The sequence below is a fragment of the Neomonachus schauinslandi genome, chromosome 8 (genome assembly GCF_002201575.2).
Source record: "Neomonachus schauinslandi chromosome 8, ASM220157v2, whole genome shotgun sequence".
In the NCBI taxonomy this organism is placed as follows: domain Eukaryota; kingdom Metazoa; phylum Chordata; class Mammalia; order Carnivora; family Phocidae; genus Neomonachus; species Neomonachus schauinslandi.
The window spans coordinates 126,629,042-126,652,706 of record NC_058410.1 but is presented as its reverse complement, the minus strand read 5'-3'; the positions used below and the strand labels follow the sequence as shown (position 1 = coordinate 126,652,706).

Sequence of the window (23,665 nt, the reverse complement as noted above, 5' to 3'; positions counted from 1 at the left end):
GCTGCTATTTTATCTTATAAATTCATGAAAAAAAATTCCGTAGATATAGGTTGCCACTTTGATAAATGGCTTCATACTTAATATTTTTTTTTTATTTAGAAGGAACTAGGAGAAGTTGTAGACCTCTCTTGTTCTTAACAGGAATTATGGTTCGAAAAAAGATGGGGAGTTTTGTCCCCCTGCTACACCTACATACCACCTGTTACAAATATACTAACATGTTTAATAAAGCAAAATAAATCTGTGGACATATATACGTACCCCATAACCAGCCCCACACAAATATTGTCTACAGAAGTCAAATGTATTAGAACTTCAAGAAGGCATTTTTAAATTAGGGGTTAAAAGAAGAAAAGGCAAACAAAAAGAAACATATGAGGGTCATGATCAAAAGAGAATAGAACAATGCATGCAGAAAAATCATGCAAGCAAGAAAGAAAAAGTGATTTTAAAATTGCATAGAAAACCCCTTTAATAAGGCTTTTATTTAGAAAAATTTCCGTGAAAAGTGCAGGTCAGAACTCACTAAGCAAGAGCTATCTTCTAGAAAATAGAGTGGAACATTCAGAAGACAAACTCTGAGCTGTTGTACCCCTGCTGATGTTCGAAAAGCCTGGCCAGACAGAGGTTCCACATAGACTGGCATCGACGCAGGGAGAGAACAGAAGGGCAAACAGCACTGAGATCACTTTAAAGCAGTGGCCTGGATTACGACAGATAGCAGTACAGCAATAAACAGAAAAAGCAGAGTGTCTGCGAGCAGCCAATCCCAGGAGCAGAGCACAGCCGAGATGAGATGAAAGTGGAGTGAATGATTTCAAAGACAGTGAAGCTGTGATCAAATATTTGTGAATACCTCTAAAGCCTGCTTTTGGAATTTCTCAATTTCCTGTCTCAAATTTTCCCTCTCTCTCTGTAAATCATTAATCAGCCCCTGCAGTTCCATGGTCCGGTTGTTGCTGATCTGCAGCTGGCTCCTGAGTTCAGAGATGGTCGTGTTTTTGTCACTATCCGCCTCACTCCGGCTCCTCCTGAGGTCGTCGTACTCCAGCCTCAGGTTCCGAAGCTCTTCCTCCAGCATCAAGTGCTCCTTGGTCAGGTTCTCTGTGAGACACTGCAGCCTCTCGATTTCGATTTTGCTTTCATTCAAGCTTCTGCTCTTATCCTCTATCGCCTTCTGGAAATGCTCGTTCCTCAGGTGAGCTTGTTTGACACTTTCCTGCTCCTGAAGCAACTGCCGCCTCAGGGCCTCGACCTCAGAGGAGAGCCTTCTGAGCTCCTCCTGGGTCCTCTGCTTGTCCCTCAGGTGGCTGTCCAGCACTTCCCTCTGCTGCCGAAGGTCATCCTCACTGCGTTTCTTGACGATGGACGCCTGCTCCAGCTGCTGGGTCAGGCTGGTGATTTTTATCGCCTGCTCCTTCAGAGACCTCCTCATGCCCTCCAGCTCATCCTCCAGCTTCTTCCTTTTCGATGAGTCTTCTGAGGCGGCCCTCCTCAGCCGGCTCAGCTCCTCGTCCACCTTCTGCTTCTGCAGCTGCAGGTCCTTCAGAGAGCTCTGGAACCGCGCAATGTCCTGGTCCCTCATGGTCCTCTCCTGGGAGACCCTCTCGTAGTCGAGCCTCAGGCGCATGAGCTCTTGCTCCTGAACCTTCAGCTTGCTGATCGTCTCGGTTGCACTGCTGTTCGCTTTCTGCAGCTCATACTGGGCCCTTTGCAACTTCGCGTTCTCCTCTTCCAGGCACTTCCGTGTGCTGGTTTCCGTCTCTATCAGTTGCTTTAACCTTTCTATCTCCTTATTTTTGTCCTGGATCGTCTTGGCAGCGTCATCCAATGACTGCTTGTATCGCACGCTCTCCTCGGTGCGCATCTGAGTGACCTGCCTCAGCTCGATCTCCAGCTGCTGTTTCTTCTGTGACACCTCGGTGCCGGTGGCCTTCTGCTGCTGGGCGTTTTCCTCCACCCTCCTGAGAGTCTCCGCGGTCTGGGCCAACGTGTTCTTCAGCCGCTTTACTTCCTCACACAGGCTCCGGTTTTCCCTGGTGAGGTTGTCGATCTGGGCTCGGTAGCCACTGGTGTCCTCTTCCTTCTGCATGGTGAGCTGGTGGATGGTTGTCTTGGTGACGTTGATCTCCGTCTCGAACTGGTTCTTTAAGCTAATGATTTCCTCATCATAATTGTTTCTTACCTTAGCCAGTTCATTCTCATATTCCCAGCGGCGCTTGGCCTCCTCCTGAAACTCAGCTTTGAGTCTCTCTATCTCCTTGTTTTTGTCCTGAATGGTCTTTGCAGCCTCCTCCAGGGACTGCTTGTGTCTTGCGTTGTCCTCGGAGCGCTGCTGGATGACCTGCTTCAGCTCGATCTCCAGATGTTGCTTCTTTTGCAGCATCTCTGAGCCACAGGCCTTCTGCTGCAGGGCATCCTCCTCGGCCCGCCGCCGCTGCTCGGTGGTCTGCAGGATGCTGTCATTGAGCCTGACGATTTCATCCTTCAGGTCTCGATTTTCCCTCGAGAGGCGGTCAAGCTGGTTTCTCAGATTTTTGGAATCATCCTCTTTCTGCATGGATATCTCCTTGATGGTGGTCTTCGTAATGTTAATCTCTGTTTCATACTTGTTCCTTAAATTACTCATCTCCTCATTATAGTGGTTTCTTACCTTTGCCAGCTCATTTTCATATTCTCTCTTCCGGGCGCCCTCCTCCTGCAGAAGAACCCTCAACCTTTCTATCTCGTACTCCTTCTCCTTGATGGCCTTCTCAGACTCCATTTTCTGCCAGCCAAGGCTCTCCTTCTCACACTGCCTGGCCTTCTGCAGCTGGTCATAGTCACTCTTCTGTTGGTCAAATCTGTCTTCCACGGCCTTCCTCCTCCGCTTCTCGTCTTCGATCTCGTAAGTCAGCCGGGTGATCTTCTCGTTGAGTTCTTTTATTTGGCCATAGCACTTGTCCAGGTTTTGCTTCGCTGACTTCCCATCCAGCTCCGCCTGCCTCTTGAGCTCCTCCAGGCTCACGAGCTTGGCTTTGAACTGGGAACATTCCGCCTGGTATTTCTGCAGGTTCTGATCCAGGAATTTGTTCTTGTTGCAGTTTTCAGAATTGGCATCCCGGGCCAGTCTGAGCTCCTCTTCCAAAACTTCAATCTTGGTATTTTTCAGCTGGGGAAGCAAAAGCAGAAATTAGGTTGAAAGAAAAACATTTCACATTGTAAGCGCATCACGTGGTCTCATTTCTCTTTACACGCCCGCATATGTGCATGCACACACCACACACACACACACACATACACGCAGAAGCACACATATAGAGTGATATGAGGGGAAAGCTACTAGACAAGAACGCATGCTATCTGTGTTCTTGTCACAATTCTTCCATCAACTATCTGTACGATCTTAGCAAATGATAGAACACCTTTGAGTTTCCCCTGCCTCGTCTGTAAATGAGGCAATTTCTTCCAAGATCAAAAGCTTGAGATTTCATGAATTATGTTTCCTTTATTTCAAGGTAAAAGGTTTTCATATAAACTCAATGCGTGTATTAAAAATGAGGAGTAAATGAAACAATTATTCAACATAAAACAATCCAAATCCAGCCAGTCCAGGATGTTCTCTTCCTTAATTTAACACACACACAAACAAATAAAGCAAATCACTTGACCAAACGATAAAGGAAATTACTGGGGTTTTTTTGTAAGGTAAAGTAGCTAGAATTTTGTAAATATTACCTAACTACATTCAGAGCAGTGTCCTGGATCACAGAACTAACACCTGACTTATGAACAAACTATATACCAGTGAGTATGTCCAAATCCAGGTTATAACAAGGCAATAACAATAATAAGGTTCTATTCCATTTTCTTTTCTGATCCTCCAAGGAAATAAAGTAAATAAATTACCTTCAGATCTTCCAAACTCTTCAGCATCTCACTTAAGAATCTATAATAGTCTCCAGACCTTGTAAGTAGTTCTATGTACCGAGCATGCATATCAGCAGCCTTGCAAAAGAAGGAGTGAAAGAAATTATAATTTAAAATTGAAAAGATAATTAAAAGAGTGAACTCCCTTCATTCATGTGTGCTTATTCCAAAATCTAGAAGTACAACAAAGCAAAGGGCTGATAACATTGTATTCCAACCTCATGACGCTAGGATGTTTCTCCTAAGCCATCCGACAGGTGATGTTCTCTGACATCTTTGGGAAGAAGCTGTCTTTTAAAAATCTACTAGACACTTTCCACTTGTTACAAGCCTCCCTCATTAAACCTAGACTTTAAGCCCAGCTTCTGCAAAGATTCTAGCATAGAAACACTAGATAGAGACTTCCACTGACCATTTCCTAAAATGCATCGGGTATTGATGGCTCACGCTAAGGGAGCATAATCTGCTATTAAACCTGTTTTGAGTAGGTACCTGTAACAAAGAGTACATTCAGGGTCTGCAGGGAAGACAGGAAGGGGACAGGGAAAAGAGAAGATGCAGGAGGGGCAACTAAGAAACATGTAATGACATAGTTACCTCTTGCAGAATCACCCCAGAGGGAGACTGCACCATGGTTCTCTTGATAGGTATGTTCAGGAGAGTCTCCAGGCCTGAGGTGTATGATGCAAGCTGGAGTTCATAATCCTGCCGAATAAAAAAGTTTAAGATAAACCTACCTAATGGGCTTAAAAGAGTCACTGACAGCTACAATTCCACGGTTTTAAATAAATCATCAAGCTGTATTTCTAATGACCAACCCCAAAGGTTGTCATGTACTGATGGTGTCCAAGTAGCTAATATATTACATTATTAAACCAAGTAGTACATCTTTATATACCAAATGAAGATTTTTGCACATACACCAGTGTAAAGAATGAAGACCAGCTCATTCCTGTAGATATTGCCAATGTGCAATGAATTCAGGTTAATGGATGACAAACTTTCTACGGTCTGTTCAGGAAAGAATACATAAAGCCATAACTGCTATCCTCAAGAAGTTTATAGTCTTTGGGGCACCTGGGTGGCTCAGTCGGTTAAACATTGGACTCTTGATTTTGGCTCAGGTTATGAGGTCGAGCCCCACATCAGGCTCTGTGCTCAGTCTGGAGTCTACTCAGGATTCTCTTTCTCCCTCTCCCTCTGCCCTTCCCCCTGCTCACTCTCTCTCTCTAAAAAAATAAAAAAAAAAATCTTTAAAATTTAAACAAAGAGGTGTGTGCTCTTTAAAGTAAATCAGAAAATAATGCAGTTAATAATAGAGATTTTTAAAATCTGGAACACTTCACAAATTTGCATGTCATCCTTGTGCAAGAGCCATGCTAATATTCTCTGTATCATTCCAATTTCAGTACATGTGCTGCTGAAGGGAGCACAGTTAATATTTATTCTTGATGAAATGCCAACATTCAGGGCGCCTGGGTGGCTCAGATGGTTAAGTGTCTGCCTTCGGCTCAGGTCATGATCTCAGGGTCCTGGGATCAAGCCCCGCGTCAGGCTCCCTGCTCAGTGGGAAGCCTGCTTCTTCCTCTCCCTCTACTGCTCCCTCTGCTTGTGCTCTCTCACTCTCTCTGTCGAATAAATAAATAAAATCTAAAAAAAAAAAAGAAATACCAACATTCTTTGTTGAAGCTAACATACCTTAATCGAATTTGCACAAAGTTCGGCAATTTTTTGAACTTCTTCTGATTTGTCTCGTTTGCCACATATTTCATTGTGCAAGTTCTATATAAAAAATAAAGTATTTATAAACATCAAAGTGTATAAATAATTTTACATAAATGTTATTTCACTGTCGAACAACTGTTTTCCTCAGTTTATTTCTCCATTCAGTGACCTCACAGTTAAACCTTAGGAGATGAGCATGTTTTCTCCTCAGAAAAGAGAAGCACGAAATCTTCAACTTTTTTTCTCTAAGAGGAAACTTTCTAATCTGTGCTCTTTTCTGATCCTAACACTTCAATTTATAAAGATACTTTGCTACAATATTACATTATTTCTAGTTCATAATTGATTTCTTTGTAAGTATCTCAATTGTTTTTTTTTCCTCCAGGCCTTCTGCAAGCATTCACAAAATGAACTAGTAATATTAAATATTGTTTCGAACCTAGGTACTGCTATGAAAACCAGAGGAAAATACAGCTCACACCTAGCGTTATCTAAGGGAATGACCAATTGGCTTGTACCTTCTGCTCATTCAAAAATCGCATGACTGTGTTGGAGTCACCAAACTTCATGGATTCTAAGGAATCCTGGCGGCGTTTGGCATCATAGAGCCACTTGCAGAAAGCCTGATAGTTATCACGGTAATTCCTCAGTTGCTTAATTTGTTTCTCCAAGTCCCACAGTCTGGAGAAAACAGGATAAAATTGTTAAAGCAGTACCACTATTCCTGAAAGCATTTAACAGAGTTATCACATGACATCACACAGTCTCACCCAGTAATTCTACCTGCTGCATGCTCAAGAGACCTGAAAACACACACCCATACAAAAAGTTCTACAGGAATGTTCCTAGGGACATCTTTCATGATAGCCAAAAAATCATCAACGGATGAAGGAATAAATAAAATGTGGTATAGCCATATGGTAGAATATGATTCAATCATAAAAAGGAATGAAGGACTGATACATGCTACACTAGGGAGTAACCTTGAAAACATTATGCTGAGTGGGAAAAACAGTCACAAAGGACCACACACTGTCTGATTCCATTCATATGAAATGTCCAGAATAGGCAAATCTACAGAGACAGAGGGAAGACAGGCGGTTGTTTGGGACCAGAGGGTTGGGAGGTAATGGGGAGTGACTGGTAATGGGAACGCGGCTTTTTTTGTAGGGTAAAGAAAATGTTGTCGATGTCGATTGTGGTGATGGTTACACCTTTCTGATACTCTAAAATCCACTGGACTGTATACTTCCAATGGGTGAATTGTATGACACGTGAATTAGTTACCAATAAAGACGTTTGTTTGGTTCGTTTTGATCAATAAAGATGTTTTCAAAAAAGGAGTTACTAGGGCGCCTGGGTGGCTCAGTTGGTTAAGCAACTGCCTTCGGCTCAGGTCATGATCCTGGAGTCCCGGGATCGAGTCCCGCATCGGGCTCCCTGCTCAGCGGGGAGTGTGTGTCTCCCTCTGACCCTCCCCCCTCTCATGCTCTCTCTCTCATTCTCTCTCTCAAATAAATAAATAAAATCTTTAAGAAAAAAAAAAGGAGTTACTAAAAGGAACTACATCAAAATTCAGGATACTTTTAAACCTTCATTTGGAATAAGGCATTTCTTTTGTATAAGAGGTAATTTTCTTACATTTCAGAAGAACACTCACTCAAAGCATCTACTCCTTCCAACAGTCCTAACAAGAGTTTATAGGGCCCAAAAGAGACTGAGCAATGGCTTCCGCTTTTTCCTAAGAGCCTGGAGAGCACCTGATATGGGTTGATTCAAGCTGGTCTATTGTGATTTAGCTACTTCCCATTGCCAACAAAGCTACCTCCAGGCAGTCCAAGAACAGAGAGCCCCTTGTGCCTACCTTAGACACCAAACCAAACCACTACTTTTATAGTGATTATTTCAAGTGACATTATCTTGGAACAACCAAATGGGAAGAAAGCAGCGAAAGAGGTTGGCACACCTGTAGTCTATCTGTTTATCTATTTTTTGCCAGCGGTCTGTCAGCTGTGTGACTTTGTCACTGAACTTGCCCAGGTCCAGGTCATAGAGTGGATACTGCTGTGAGGTCTGGGAGTGGGTCTGCTGGGCTTTCTGCAGCTCTGTCTTCATGGTGGCCAAGAAGGACTTCTTCAAGTTCAAGTCATTTTTGATTTTCTGTCACAGGAGAAAGAAAAGAGTACAAATTAATCTCTTGGAATACTTGTATTTTTAAGTGATAATCAATCCAGGAAGATGTATTTACTGATTGCATTTTCCAATATTTATGTCCATGATCTAGTTCCTTATGCTACCCCGTTAATAAAAGATTCGGTGTGAGAAATTCATTTGTTTGCGAAATGCTGAATACCATACTCTATTCCGTTCCTGAATAATTGTAACACATATGAACGTTCTCGAAGAGGAGAAGTCCTGTAGTAAAGGAACCAGTTTAATTATGTTTAACTCTGCATTCCCCAAACTCATCTCACCACAAATTACCTAGGCACATAGTTCCCACTAGCACACTTTGGAAAACAGTGTCCTAGAGATAAAAACAGACGTCAACCATGTATGGCCAGTGAAATCCAGGAATCCTCAAGACTCATTAAAACTTAGTGAAGCCTCAGGATTGGGGACTGAGCAGTCCTGCATTATTTCCCATAACCCGGGGCACTGTGATAACGGGATGTAACTTCGGTTACCTTCAGCCCACAGCGGTAAGCTTCCACCTTATCCAGATCGAGGCTCACGGTTTCCTCTTCAGTGAGTCTGGCTTCGTACACCTTTAACATGTCTTCTGTCTGCAGGATGGCCTGGAGTAGAGATCTCACCGTGCATAAGCTGTAAAGAGCCAAGAAGGCCAAGAACATTGTCGGTGATGTAATTAGCCTTTGAAGGTTTGGCTCTGGCCACTATTAATGAAAGAATGTTAAAGCTGATAAAAATTCATTTTGCCTATTTTACAAGCTGCAGGAGGAATAAACTCCCTCCCTCTGCCCCTGCACCATGATTCAGACAGCCCTTGCTCATTCACTGAAGATTTCAAAGTCCTGGCTCTTACAGATATACCTTAGCTGTAAGATGCATTAGATTTAACCACGGTGGAATGAACATCGAGGCTAGAGGACCCTCTCTCAGAAGCACAGAAGAGTGTAAGTAAGCCTGTAGTGAGTCGAGAAACTGGAAGACAAGGCCGCAGTGAGTCAAGCATAGAAAGCAAAGGAAGTCTGACGAAATGAAGCCTGAGAAGAGCAAAATGTCTGTGATCGAGATCAGTCGCGTTTACCTGTTTAAGTAGCCATCTGTAACACCATTAATGTTTTCCAGTTTCTGGAACAGTCCAAATACCTCATTCTGTAAATAGCAGTATTTTTCTGAACCTCTGAAGTTAGCTAGCATATCTTTCAGCTGGTTGAGAACTTCAGCAATTGCTTGAGAATCGTTCTGCACACTCTGTTCAAAAAAAGAAGGAAAGTGCTAGATTTAGCTGTCTGATTCTTATCATCATTTTTTGTCCCGAACAAGTCCACTAAATGGAAAAGACTCCAGAGACAGAGTTGACATTTCATTTCCTTCTTCGGGGAGGCCTTTTCGGCACTGTGTAAACATGGCCCTCTTTCTTAGGGTATCTATCTTGCATTTCCTAATGTGGTGCCCAGGTGTGGCTGAGCAGAAAAGATCCCGGAGCGGGGAGTTAAAACACTGGGGCTACGGTCTCAGCTCTGTCCATGGCTTTGAGCTTTTACCAGCCCCCCTCCCTGCCCCATCAAATCTCTCCGTGTCAGTCTCCTGTCTATAAATAAAAGTAATTCCACCTGTTTAGCCCGTATCATAGGTGGTTTCAGGCAGCAACCAAATTAATGTTTATGAAAACTTTAAAAATGAACAAAGTACGACGTAGCCTGATTCAGCAACCCATAAACCAACACAAAGATGGCTTAATCCCCAGCCTGGCAACCTTCTACAAATTTGGAGGCATGGCAAAGAAAAAAGGAAATCCTGCCAGAAGCCTGTTTTCTTGAAAATTAGTGCTTCTTCTCTATAAATATTTAAACCAGTAGTTTTTTAAATTAGTTTGCAGATAAATTCAAATATAGCTGGAATCAGGCAAAACAGTACTGGATGCCTACCTTGAGCTCATTTATTTTCACTGTGATGTGGTGCGTAGACCCTTGGTCTGCTAGAAGGATGTTTTTAAGGGCCATTCTGCCCTCACAGTGCTCCATCTGCCTGCGAACCTTCTGGAGCTCCATCAGCATCCATGTTTCCTGCTTGTCGTTTTCTCTGTTGGTTTCAATCACTTTATTATGGTTGAGATCTTGGCAGGAACTATGATGAGTGATTTCAGTTGTGGTTACTGTAAAAACATGTTAGGACAGCAAAAATCAGAGAATTCCTAGCTAGAAGGGTGCTCGGCCTCAAAAAATACCCATACTGCACAAACTGTAGCTCCCTCCTTTGATTTGATCCTGAAAATTTAGTGTATAGATGACTTTTGATATGTTATTTCCCAAAGAAGTGATTCTGAAACTAGTTGTAAGCAAACTACTTTCTGTTAAAGCTGTGTGTGTGGTGGATACAAAGAGAAAGACGCTGCACACCTGTCTGGTGCTGGGGGTGGCCAGGGAGCTGTATGACCAGGGTCTGGTAGTGCTTCTGGGCATCCGTGAACTGAGACTGCATTTTCCGCTTATCATCATCTCCAAACATCTCCGAGCCCTGGCTGTTTCTGATGAACTCTTGGTAATGTAGCTCAAGGTCAGATATTGTCTTCATGTAATCTTCCTGCCGCATCGTTTTCAGCTGGAAGTAAACCAGGCAGGAGTGTTTGATTGTCCCCATAGCGTGACCAAGAAGAGTGCCAGAAAAAGCCCTATGCTATCGGTGGCTTAAGGCAATACTTGTCAAAGGCTGATTAAGATATAAAAGGTCTTTGGGGCTCCTCGGTGGCGCAGTCAGTTAAGCACCTGACTCTTGGTTTCGGCTCAGGTCATGATCTCAAGGTTGTGAGATCAAGCCCTGCGTCAGGCTCTGCGCTCAGTGTGGAGTCTGCCTGAGATTCTCCCTCTCCCTCTGCCCCTTCCCCCTCGTGCTCTCTCTCTCTCTCTCTCAAATAAATAAATCTTAAAAAAAAGAAAAAGATATAAAAGGTCGTTGAGGATTCCAAGTTTGCTCCTCAGAGCAGTGGGTTGTCTATTTTTTTCCTGCAGAATTTTATTCACCAAAGGAAATATTACTCAGAAGTCGCAAACCTAAAGCAGATCATAGCAAAGCTGCTCTGACTGAAAAGAGAAAAGGGGGAGTAAGGGGAAGCACCAGATGTATCCATTCTGTGCCTCTCTCCTCTCTGCTGGCCCTGTCATCCCTAGAGGACCCCCTTAAGCTAGGATTCTTCAGACCATAACTCAAAAACCACTGATCTAGAGAACGAATGCTGTGGGTGTTATTTCAAGAATTCTATCCCACCTTTTACTTCTGTGATATCCAGTTAATAATTTATGACCTAGCTTTCATTACATCAAAGGAGAATAAGATCCAAGGTATTACAGGACCACATGCCTTTTCCATGGTACTTCTGGCTTGTCAGGAAACTGTAATTTGTACTTCTGTTTGTACCAGAGCCAGCCACTTGTGAATCCCTCCCACTGTATGTGGGATGGACCCTAACCACTCAGGCAGGCTGAGCTGACTCTCCTGATGACATACAAAAGCATCAGCTGCACTGCTAGGAGGTCTGCCTGGCAGAAACAAGCACCACGGGGGGCAGTGTGGAGCCTCCTCCAGGCAGCCCGAGGGGTCCTGAGGATGTACCTTGGCGATAGTCATGGCCCTGATTTTCTCGATGTCGATCATGCAGTAGTGCCAGGACACCAGGCTCTTCATGTTGATGTACAGCTGGTTCCACAGAGCCAAGATGGCCTCATAGTACTGCTCAATCCTAGAAGGCACAAGGGGAAAACACACTGGAGTCCCCAAGAACTAACAGAGTAATGGGCAAGTGTATACTTTTTAAACACTCAACATTTTGATGGATCTGGACTAAGTTACTCTCCAAAAGTTCATTCTCAGTGAACGACATTCGTAGAGGTAATTCACTTTGTTCTCCTGTTGTTTGTCAGCAACTTTTTAAGAGACAGAAGTCTAACACCACGCAGGATGACAGGGAGAAACCGCTCATGGGATGCTGATGGCTACTGCAGCTTGGAAGCGAGCACGTGGGCTTCTTATGTTACCTTCCTTATTCTGTGTATGGCTGAGGATTTCCATAATAAAAGGTGGACAAGAATCTGCCGCAGACAATCAGTACAATGAATGTTCTACCTGCTTGTTGATGAGCAGGTATTAATATGAAGGGCATTTTATATTTGTGGCTACCTGCAAAATTACTGATAGTCTAAAAAGGGAAGAAGAACTTTGAAACAATGCCCTCAAGATACATGGTAGGAATTGTTTCCTCACAGACATCTGGATCCAGGAGGCACAGAGAACTCCCATCAAAATCAACAATAGCAGGCCAACACCAAACATATAGTAATTAAATTCGCAAAAGAGTGATAAAGAAAAAAATCTTAAAAGCAGCAAGACAAAAGAAGTCCTTAACTTACAAGGGAAAACCTGTAAGGCTAGCTGGAGATTTCTCAACAGAAACTTGGCAAGCCAGAAGGGAGTGGCATGATATAGTCAAGTACTGAATGGGAAAAGGCTGCAGCCAAGAATACTCTATCCAGCAAGGCTGTCATTCAGAGTAGAAGGAGAGATAGTTTCCCAGACAAACAAAAACTAAAGGAGTTTATGACCACTAAACCAGCCCTGCAGGAAATATTAAAGGAGATTCTTTGAGTGCAAAGGAGAGACAAAAAGTGACAAAGACAAGAAAGGATTAGAGAATATCTCCAGAAACAATGACAAAACAAGTAATAAAATGGCAATAAATACATATCTATCAATAATTACTTTGAATATAAATGGACTAAATGCTCTAATCAAAAGACATAGGGTGTCAGAACAGATTAAAAAAAAAACCAAACCCATCTATATGCTGCCTACAAGAGAATCATTTTAGACTAACAGACAGCTACAGAGTGAAGGTGAGGGGGTAGAGAAACATTTACTATGCAAATGGATGTCAAAAGAAAGTCGGAGTAACAATACTTATATGGGACAAACTAGACTCTTGTTTCTGTATTTTTATCCTGCTTTGGTTAGGGGTAGTAATGGCCTCATGGAATGATTTTGAATGTGTTTCCTCTATTCCATTATTTGTAAGATTTTGATAAAGATTGTCATTAATTATGTATTTTTAATGTGGTCTTGAGCTTTTCTGTGCCAGGAGATTTTTGATTCCTAATTTAACTTTCATTCTTGTTATTGGTCTACGAGGATTTCCTATTACTTGGATTCAAGATTCATGATTCAATCTTGGTAACTCGTACATTTTTAGGAATTATCTGGGTTTTTTTTCCCCCTAAGTTATCTGATTTGTTAGTTTATAATTCTTTAGAGTAATCTGTTATCACACTATGTATTTCTGTAGTTAACTGTTGTACTGTTTTCTCTTCCATTTCTCATTTTGATTTTTGAATCTTCTCTCTTTTTTTTTCCCCCTTAGCTAATGTAGTTAAAGCATTGCCAATTTTGTTTCTCTTTTTGGAAAAACTGGTCATTACTTTCAGTGTTATGTTATTGTTTATTCTGGTCTTGATTTTATTTATTTCTGATTTTTCTTTGTTCTTTCCTTCCTCTACTAAATTTCAGCTAGGTTTCTTCTTTTCCTGATTCCTTGTGGTATAATGTTAAGTTGTTTATTTGAACTTTTTTTCTTAATACAAGCATTCACAGGTAAATTTCACTGTAATATCTGCTTTTGCTGCATCCCATAGGTTTTGGAATATTGTGGGGTATTTTCTTTTGTTCTGGGACATATTTTGATTTGCCATTTGATTTCTTATTTGGCCCATTGCTTGTGCAGTAGTGTGTTGTTTAATATTTACATATTAAATATTTACTATTTAAAAAAAAAGAATTGTTTCCTCCAGTCCCCGTACACACTCAGACATTCTCTTTTACCTTCCAATAAAAACTGGAATCTTCAACATAAAGTCGCATAACAATGCAAGGGGACCTTCCTGAGGCTCCTCTTTTCAAGGGAGGGGATTTTAGTGAAAAAGAGTATGTCTGTGTTTTTCGTATAAGCATTTGCCCTATTTCTCCACACTCTCATTCACGTTGTGGCTACTAGAAACTTCAACAACTTACTTGCACGAGAGGTCTACGGCCAGAGGATTTGGAGGAGGGATAATCAGACCGACAGAAGGGACGAGCATGTCCACACCTCCAGGACCCGTCACATACCACTTGCTGCGCTCATTATTGTCCTTCAGGATGCACTCATCCCCTTTGTGCACGATTTTCTGTAAGGCAAGTGGTCCGTGTTTTGGCTTTACTCATGAGTACACATGTTTATCTTTTTTTCTCAAAGAGAAATAGAGATAAAACTGTGCAAACCATTTGAGCTTTTACCTAATTATTTTTCTTTATTTTATTTTTTTTAAATAGGCTCCACGCCCAGTGTGGAGTCCAACATGGGGCTTGAACTCACAACAATGAGATAATGACCTAAGTCGAGATCAAGAGTCGAATGCTTAACTAACTAAGCTACCCAGGTGCCCCTTATTATTTTTCTTTAAATGAAGATGATCTTTATACATCCCAACAATACTGATGCTTTAAATAATGCACCAGAGCCTAAAAGGTGTGTATAAAATGAATTAGGTAAAGTAACTTTCTAAAAGACAGCCTGGGGAATCCATCAGTAAAGTGAGAAATCCTTTTGTAAAGCAAAAATTCACCCCATGGCTTTCCTATTTTTTGAGTTCATATTTTACATTTTAGATTTACTATGCAAAGTTACTTGCCTCACACATTCGCTCTTAAAATTTAGAAGTAAAAACAAGAAATTCTGGCATCAGGTCCCCAGAAAAACAACTTTCTAAATTAACTCCACCATCCAAATACCTTATTTTTTAAATTAACTTCATAGCTTCTTGAAAGGGGTACACCTCGAATATGACAACTATCCTCACTGGTGAAATGTAACAAGCTTGATATTTACGTATATCAATCTCTATTTCAACTTCTCCTCTCCATGCAAGTTCTTAAAATATTTTTTCCTGGGAGAATAAACTCCATTGTTTTAGAACATTTATCTAAGCAACTGATCATATTTCTTAAACCCTCCGTAATTTTTATAAGAAATCAGAGCTGTGGGAATTACATAAATAACTAGTAAAACCAAGTCATCTTTCCATATAGATGCTTGTATTTACCGCAGAGCCCGCAGAGTTGATGGGCTCAGTGACTGCAGAAAATCTGCAATGATAGTCACTTCATATGCAGCATAATGGCCACATTTCTCATTTCTTTTATGTCAGAAATTCAAAGATCTTTCAAGAAATTTAAAGACTTTAAAATCTAAGATTTAAAGGGTGATCACAAATAAAGTTTTGCATATTAGAAGAAGAAAAGTGTTAAGACTTAAAATGAATAGTCTAGGGATGCCAGGGTGGCTCAGTCGGGTTAAGCGTCTGCCTTCGGCTCAGGTCATGCTCCCAGGGTCCTGAGATCTAGCCCCTCGTCGGGCTCTCTGCTCAGCGGGGAGTCTGCTTCTCCCTCTGCCCCTCGTCCCGCTCCCTCTCTCTTTCTCTCTCTCTCTCAAGTAAATAAAATCTTTACCAAAAAATAAAATAAATAAAAAATAAAATAAAATAAATAGTCTATAAATAACCGCTGTCCTAATTATTAAAAACTGTGCTAGGACTTAGAACAGAGCTGCTGCATTTTTCCACAGCTTGCTGCTTTGTGTATGAAAGAAAGGCATTTTCTGTGCTGCTCACTGAAACCTGGATTAAACTCGACTCCCTCTATTGACAAAACTCTCTGTGTAAAGAAAGGGAGAACTTGGGCTTCATTCTGAATAACCGAGTGCACACCTGGTCTTGTTTGTAGTCACAGAGAGCCCTGAGAATGATGGGTTTGTTGCTTCTATAGTCTGGGTTCCGTGGTTTCAGCTGCACGATCTTCTTGGACTTGTTTACCAAGTTCTGTACCTGACGCTTGTATTCGAGGATTTTCTCTCGTTCTTTCTGCAATTGCAAATAAGATCGTGTTTTCATCACATAAATACTCTGTGAATTTCAGAGAAGAGCTGCAAGTGACACCAAAATAGCTGCTACGACATGACAAATAAGAAATTGCTATCATTGTCTGAGCTCCAAAAAGCCACAAATTCCTCTATGGGCAGGGACTCTCAGGACCTTTCATAATGAGCCACTTCGGAAGCTACAGAGCCGTGAATTGAGTGGGCGGGAAAGACTATCATTGTGTGAAAAGCCTACGTAGATGGAATTTGAAGTATGCTTTTCCAAGGGAAATTTCACGCCAAGTAATCAGTATTCTCTCTGTTTTTGCTTTGTGATGATACCTCCAGCTCTTTGATCTGTTCCAGCAGGCGCTGCAGGGGCATGTTCTTATCACAGGGGTACTTCTTTCTGATGGAGTCCTGAAGGCCCTTCAGGTAGGCTTCGGTTGACTGGGCCTCTTCAAAAAACTATTAAAGATGAGCATGATCGCGTGTTAATGAAAAGGCAGTCAGTAAACAGCAACATCTAGCATTTCCATGTCAATGAAACGATATTAACTCATGGGACAGCAAGAGACATCTGAGTGACTGGTGCCCAGGTTACCAGTCTGTGCTGCTCTAAACTGAAAGCCAATAAATGGTATTTGTAAAATATTTTGAAGATTGTTTTCGGTGCTTTAAAAAAATACATTCCAAAAAATAAGGTATTAGGACCTAAACGACAATTAAATTACTACTAAGCATAAAAACCTGAAAGTAGGCAGCATTTTCTTTGAGGTGAACGTCAATGCACTTGGTGATCTGAAGAATCCAGCTCCACTGTGTCTGAAGAGTGTCCATATAGGCCTGAAGCAAGAAAACATCAGCTGTCACATCACCACTCAGGCATACAAGGACATCCGTTCTTTGATAGATATGTGAGTCCGATTGAAAGCTATGAAACATTTTTTTATTGACTACCAAATCAAGCAAACGTTTTTCTAAAAAGTGAAAACAGAATTTCCCAACAGGGAACTCATGGTACCGTAGAAATTAAACTTTAAAACCAGTTTTAGCAAATAGATACCATTAGGAGTATTTGTCAAAATACTCAAATGGCATCGCTACCGACCAATCAGAATTAGAGTAGACACTAGATGTGACACTGGAGCAGGGTCCTTCCACTGCACCCTGTCCCCATACAGCTGCCAAGATGACGGGCAAGTCCGAGGAACCCATGCAGAGGGCTTGAGGGTCTTAAGGCAGTGACTCTCACCAACTGATAGGAAAATACTTCCAACCAATATGGCCATACCAGTTGATGTCATACCAGCTAATGTCAGCCTTGAGCACAGCCCACAGATGGCAGCCTAGGGCAGAGGTCAGCAAGCCACAGCCCAAGGGCCACATCTGGCCCACTGCCTGCATTTATAAATAAAGTTTTATTGGAACACAGCCATGCCTGTTCACTTACATATTGTTATGTTTGCTTTCACACTATAATGGCAGAGTTAAGTAATTTTGACAGAAACCAAATGGTCTGCAGACCTAAAATGTTTATTATTTGGTCCTTTCCAGAAAAGCGTGCCAACTGCCAGTCTAGGGTGCTGATCCCAAAATATATAAAATAAACTTGTCATGGCTTTATGACAGGTAAGAATCATTCATCTGTATAGTCTTTACAAAAAGTTCCCTTTTTTCTCTAATGAAAATATAAATCTCATGAAGCTTACCTCAATTTTGTCTGAAGCCGGATGCTGATTGAGGACAAGTTGGTCACTTTCTTGTTTAAGCTTATTGAGCTCTTTTTCCTTAACTTCCAGTTGGCTCATGCGTATCTATAAATGAAAGAAAAGCAAACACTTCAGAGCAAGTCATCATTAGCCTTCCAGCACTTCCGCCATGTTGAAGGGAACTTAGAACACAAAACTGCATTGTGGAAATGAACAATGTCAAAGAATTGTGTTATGGTTTCCTCAAGAATCATAGCATTTTTAAGACCAAAAAGGACGTTTGAGGTCATCTAGTACATGGCAGAGGCCACACTGGTGACATGTCTTTTTTTTTTTTTAAAGACTTATTTATTTGACAGAGAGAGATAGCGAGAGAAGGAACACAAGCAGGGGGAGAGGGAGAGGGAGAAGCAGGCTTCCCGCAGTGCAGGGAGCTCGATCCCAGGACCCTGGGAACATGACCTGAGCCGAAGGCAGACGCTTAATGACTGAGCCACCCAGGCGCCCCCCTGGTGACATGTCTTGCCCAAAGCCACACATAAGTTTTAATCCACCATCTTACTGTGCTACACACCCTCTGGGATATCTGAATGCCTAATTCTGACTCTATCTGCTGACTTCCAGGATGTTAAGCAATGCATTGCCCCTCTAAAGTCACCGGAAAAGCTTCCAGAAAGGAATGGCTCTCCATGACCATTTCAACAGAGGCTGAATGACAAAGGAGTTGATTAAGTTATTTCAAGGCCATTCATCCCCATCTCAGGGCCCTCCCAGGCAAGAGCCTCACATCTACAACCAGGAGGGGTGAGCTTACAGAGAAGGCCTCCTGCTTCTGGGCGATGTTGGTGTTCCGATCACTCCAGTCATAGAGCAGCTCCTCCTCCTCACAGTCATTGATCCACATGATCTCTCGGGACGTGGCCTGGATGATGTTCTGCAGCTGTCGTAGGTGATCCATCCTCTCAAAGGACGCTTTCTACACAGGAAGTTCAAAAGCAGCATTAGGATTACAGCATGCACATTAATGGTGTTCTCTGCAGATTCCAGAGATAAGACTGTGTGGTCCCTTTTACATAAAAAAATTTTTTTTAATTTTTTATTGTTATGTTAATCACCATACATTACATCATTAGTTTTTGATATAGTGTTCCATGATTCATTGTTTGTGCATAACACCCAGTGCTCCATGCAGAACGTGCCCTCTTCAATACCCATCACCAGGCTAATCCATCCTCCCACCCCCCTCCCCTCTAGAACCCTCAGTTTGTTTTTCAGTCCATCAACTCTCATGGTTCGTCTCCCCCTCCGATTCCCCCCCTTCATTCTTCCCCTCCTGCTATCTTCTTAAAAAAAATTTTTTTTAATTAATTAAATAAATAAATAAATCACATGAATCAATAAAATGTTCACTGACCACCTAGTATGTAAAAAAAAGACCCATCCAAACTTAAAAATGAACAGGGAGTACTTTTAGATTCAATGGAATAAACTAATTCAAGAGGGTCTTGATTCAGACACTGATGTTTGGGTTCAATAATTAGTTTTAGATTACAAAGGGAAAATTAGAATCTTAAAAAGATAAATTAAGCTTTTCCTGCCTTCTTCCGCACTCCCAAAACTCAAGGTACCATTAGTCACACCCAGACCTAACAGGACAATTGTGTCACAGCTAGCCACATTATTTAAAAAGGATCATTGCCGGGGTGCCTGGGTGCCTGAGTCAGTTGAGCGTCGGACTCTTGATTTCAGCCAGGGTCATGATCTCAGGGTCCTGGGATCAAGTCCTGCGTCGGGTTCTATGCTCAGCGGGGAGTCTGCGTGAGGCTTCTCTCTCTCCCCCTCCCCCATCTTCCCCTGACTCAGGCTCACTCTCTCTCTCTCTCTCTGTCTCTCTCTATAAATAAATAAATAAATAAATAAATAGGATCACTACCAACAAAGAAATACTGAAAAGGTGAAGATTGGGTGACACAAATAGACAAAAAAAATGGCAATAGCTCTTCTTCTTACCAGACCAGTGAATTGATTTCCATTTTGTCATAAAATGGTGATGATGGTCTAAGAAACTTCTATCTGGGGAAAATAAGTCTTATTTTTGCTAATACTTCATAAAAAGGCTACCATTCACAAGTGAAAAAGCCTTATCTCTTTAATTGCAAGTATTTAAAATAGGTGCTATCTATATGACGCTCAACTTACAAACAGAACAGCGCTGGGTACTGTCTTCAGAAAAAAATCTTCTAATACTCACTTCTAAAGGAAACCCAGCAGTAGAAATGAAAGTCGCATCTACAGGCCCTAAGTATATACTTCCAGGTACTCCCATGGTCATTAGGTGCCTCACGCCCAGGCGTGCTCCATTTTAATGGAATGGAACACAGAGATGTCAGAAATAAGTCAGCTTACCAGCAGGTTTTCATACTCCTCCTCCAACTGGTAGATGGCAGATTTCTCACGCTAGAAGAAGATAAACAGTGAGTAATTATTTAATTCCCCTTGTGGGTTGGTATACAAACAGCAACCCTTCTAAACCTCCTTTTTGTCAGATAATGACTTCAGATCACTCAGTAGAAAGAAGTGTTTGCTCTATAGAAACTTTTACCCACAGGGACCTTTTCCCAGTGGATTTGAAGGCAACCCCCACCCTCTCCACTGGCCTGGTGGTACCATCTTTTAGATCTTAGAGAAAAGAGGGAGGAATTTGGTCAGATACTCAAGTGAACAAAAGTAAGGGGAGAAAAAAAGGCAGAAGTGAAGATGAGTATCTCTGGTCTAAGTAAAGAAAAAAAAAGTGAGGGATTTAGAAGCATGAAGATCTGGGGGGAACCGGGCACTTAAAACCGGGTGATTATTTCATGCTATAATTCTTGACCCAGCTTCAAGCCAGTCCTTTCAGCAAAGGAAAAGTGTCAGGAAGAGACAGATAGAAAAGAATGCGCCAAGCACACAAATCTCTACGATTGCTGTGCTTTGTCTATTTGAAGAGATGCTCTGCTTTCTGAAAAAAAACAAACAAAAAACCCGATCATCCCCCAAAATACTCATCTACAAACTACACACAAATCCACTTGTGTATGCCCTTCGCCTTTTGCTAACCTCTTCCTTAAGAGTTAACACAGTCTCTACTAGGTCTATCTGAGTCCACTTCCCCATTTATGAAATGGAATTTTTAGAAGTTTCCAGTCCGTTGGGGAAGAAATCTCAGGCTAATGTTTACAGACAAAAAATGCCCAGGATTGAGGAACTACACAATCCTTAGGTATGCTTTTTCAAGACTCTAAAAATGAAACATCTCAAAGTACCAGGTCGGCTTTGATTTTGTCCAGTTGCCAGCGATAGTCCCCGATGGTGTTGTGGATGCTTCTGTGGCTGCTGATGTGCTGCTCCACGGAGGCCAGGTCCACGCCCCAGGCCACCAGATCCATCTCCGCCTGCCGAGGGAAAGAGAGTGTGCCCTTCATGTCCGATCCTTTGCATCTGACTCACCTTACCCAGAGCATCGGGGGTCAGAGCACCAAGGGACATACATAGCTTCCATTCCGATGAGACTGAAGATGTCAATATTCAATAATTTCAAAACCAAAAAAATTTTGTAAAGGCTTGGAGTTCTCAACAGCAAACGGGGCTGGTCCACAACTTGTTGACCCCCAGCTCACCATGACTGAGGATAGGTGATGCAGGAATGAGATGCTTGAAAGCTAGATCATGTCCTCTGAAGAAAAAAAAAATCTACCTGGGTGGAAGTGGTGTGTGTGTGTGTATAACAGGTGTGCATATCTACGTATGACACGTTAGAAATTACGGGTAGAAGTTTCTATATTCAGTCATTTTAAACTGTGAAATAGTTCATTAAGCTCAGTCATGTACTATGTCCCAAGCTAAACAGCCAACTTAAACCTATTTTTCATTGTTTATTCCTTTAAATTGTTTTGATTCCTGTAATTATCAACTCTTTAAACTCAGCATTTACCATTACCTTTCAGGATGCCCAACTCCCTATAACCCATTTCAAAGAGAAGTTACTATAGAGCATACTCAAAGCTCATTTCAATTAATGTTGGCAATATTAAGATGGCGGATTTATTGGGGAGAAGAGATGAACAGACATTTCTCCAAAGAAGACATACAAATGGCTAACAGACACATGAAAAAATGTTCATCATCATTAGCCATCAGGGAAATTCAAATCAAAACCACCTTACACCAGTTAGAATGCCAAAAATTGACAAGGCAAGAAATAACAAATGTTGAGAGGTTGTGGAGAAAGGGGAACCCTCTTACACTGTTGTTAGGAATGCAAGCTGGTACAGCCACTTTGGAAAACAGTGTGGAGTTTCCTCAAAAAGTTAAAAATAGAGTTACCCTATGACCCAGCAATTGCACTATTGGGTATTTACCCCAAAGACACAGATGTAGTGAAAAGAAGGGCCATATGCACCCCAATGTTCATAGCAGCAATGTCCACAATAGCCGAACTGTGGAAGGAGCCAAGATGCCCTTCAACAGATGAATGGATAAAGATGTGGTCCATATATATAATGGAATATTACTCAGCCATCAGAAAGGATGAATACCCAACTTTTGCATCAACATGGATGGAACTGGAGGAGATTATGCTAAGTGAATAAGTCAAGCAGAGAAAGTCAATTATCATATGGTTTCACTTATTTGTGGAATATATATAAGGAATAACATGGAGGACATTAGGAGAAGGAAGGGAAAAATGAAGGGGGGGAAATCAGAGGGGGGAGACGAACCATGAGAGACTATGGACTCCAGGAAACAAACTGAGGGTTTTAGAGGGGAGGGGGGTGGGAGGATGGGTGAGCCCGGTGATGGGTATTAAGGAGGGCATGTATTGCATGGAGCACTGGGTGTTATGCGCAAACAATGAATCATGGAACACTACATCAAAAACTAATGATGTACTGGGGCGCCTGGGTGGCTCAGTTGGTTAAGCGACTGCTTTCGGCTCAGGTCATGATCCTGGAGTCCCGGGATCGAGTCCCGCATCGGGCTCCCTGCTCGGCAGGGAGTCTGCTTCGTCCTCTGACCCTATCCCCTCTCATGTGTTCTCTCTCTCTCATTCTCTCTCTCTCAAATAAATAAATAAAATCTTTAAAAAAAAAAAAAACTAATGATGTACTGTATGGTGACTAACACAACATAATAAAATAAAAAATAAAAAATAAAAATAAATTAAAAAGATGGCAGATTTATGTGAGCTCTTTAAAAGTCAAATCTGACTGCCTTTCTAATTTGAGTCTCCCCCACTTCAAATTTAAGAACGCCACATAATAAGAATCAAGCATTCTATTCCACAAGCCTATCATCTCATCTTTCTTTTGCACAAGCTCATGTAAATTTCCAAATCACCTGTGTCATCTCTTAGACATGCCAAGGGCAAACATTCCAGTCTGGTATTGCAGCAAGAACATAACACACATTGTTCTAAGCCACATCCATGTCCTAATACACTTGGCGAGCCTTCAGAGAGGGGAGCCATTTCAGCCAGACTGTCAAAAGTTACCTAGGACTTTGACCTGTCCCTCCCTCGGCTCACTTGGGCTTTAAGGCAGAAACAGGTGAGTACACTGGGAAGTTAATGAGATGACTAGGCTCCCGTGCCCGCCCCTCATTACCAGCCAGGAACCTGTGCAGTATCTGACCTGTCCATCAACAGAAGCACAAATCAGGGAAACAAAACAAAAGCCTGGCACAGGAGATGTGTGACTGCCTACTGGTCATGGGGCCTCGAGGGACGCTGCTCCCTTATCAGCTAGCTGGGCCCGCAGCTCAGTCCCCTCGGGAGTGAGAAAGAATGCGGGCTATGCTTGGGGGAAGAAGGATAAGAGGGAAAGGGCCCCAGAGAATCCCGGAGCAAATGGGCTGTAAGTGATAAAACGACTTTTAGTTCCTTTGAACCCCTGGGGGCCAGCTGATCTGAAGTGCTTCGCTCATCAGTTGCACCTATTAAAAAATACTCCCCCACCAAGACACAAAACTGAGCCCACGAGATAACGCCATTTTCCAAAACTTAAAAAATGCTGAGCTTTCGCGACAAAGGAGTCTCACAAAGCTACACCCAACGTGAATGCGGAAAATGACCAATTATGAGCTGTCCTTTTATGTAACTGTCATACTAAGGAGAAATTAAGGGGGGCGCCTGGGTGGCTCAGATGGTTAAGTGTCTGCC

At 42.1% G+C, this 23,665-nt stretch overlaps 1 protein-coding gene and 1 non-coding gene across 4 annotated transcripts in view; both read right to left on the bottom strand.

Annotated features, from left to right (window-relative positions):
* LOC110586592 (desmoplakin) overlaps positions 1–23,665 on the bottom strand; it is a 45,666-nt gene that overhangs the window by 4,058 nt on the left and 17,943 nt on the right. The window contains exons 5-23 of one of the 3 annotated variants that reach the window (XM_021696816.2): positions 20,772–20,900; positions 19,876–19,926; positions 18,284–18,445; positions 17,470–17,574; positions 16,508–16,603; positions 16,100–16,225; positions 15,609–15,761; positions 13,876–14,030; positions 11,431–11,557; positions 10,221–10,422; positions 9,750–9,976; positions 8,906–9,072; positions 8,322–8,460; positions 7,601–7,794; positions 6,153–6,315; positions 5,608–5,691; positions 4,507–4,614; positions 3,889–3,987; positions 857–3,151 (exon numbers count right to left, since the gene is read on the bottom strand). In XM_021696816.2, coding sequence (XP_021552491.1) covers positions 857–3,151; positions 3,889–3,987; positions 4,507–4,614; positions 5,608–5,691; positions 6,153–6,315; positions 7,601–7,794; positions 8,322–8,460; positions 8,906–9,072; positions 9,750–9,976; positions 10,221–10,422; positions 11,431–11,557; positions 13,876–14,030; positions 15,609–15,761; positions 16,100–16,225; positions 16,508–16,603; positions 17,470–17,574; positions 18,284–18,445; positions 19,876–19,926; positions 20,772–20,900 — 4,782 coding nt within the window. The remainder of the gene's footprint in view (positions 1–856; positions 3,152–3,888; positions 3,988–4,506; positions 4,615–5,607; positions 5,692–6,152; positions 6,316–7,600; positions 7,795–8,321; positions 8,461–8,905; positions 9,073–9,749; positions 9,977–10,220; positions 10,423–11,430; positions 11,558–13,875; positions 14,031–15,608; positions 15,762–16,099; positions 16,226–16,507; positions 16,604–17,469; positions 17,575–18,283; positions 18,446–19,875; positions 19,927–20,771; positions 20,901–23,665) is intronic. The other 2 variants (XM_044917383.1, XM_021696817.2) reach the window with 2 other exon arrangements.
* Positions 5,236–5,342, bottom strand: LOC123325568. Its single transcript, XR_006540507.1, has one exon. It is a non-coding gene; the product is annotated as a U6 spliceosomal RNA (small nuclear RNA).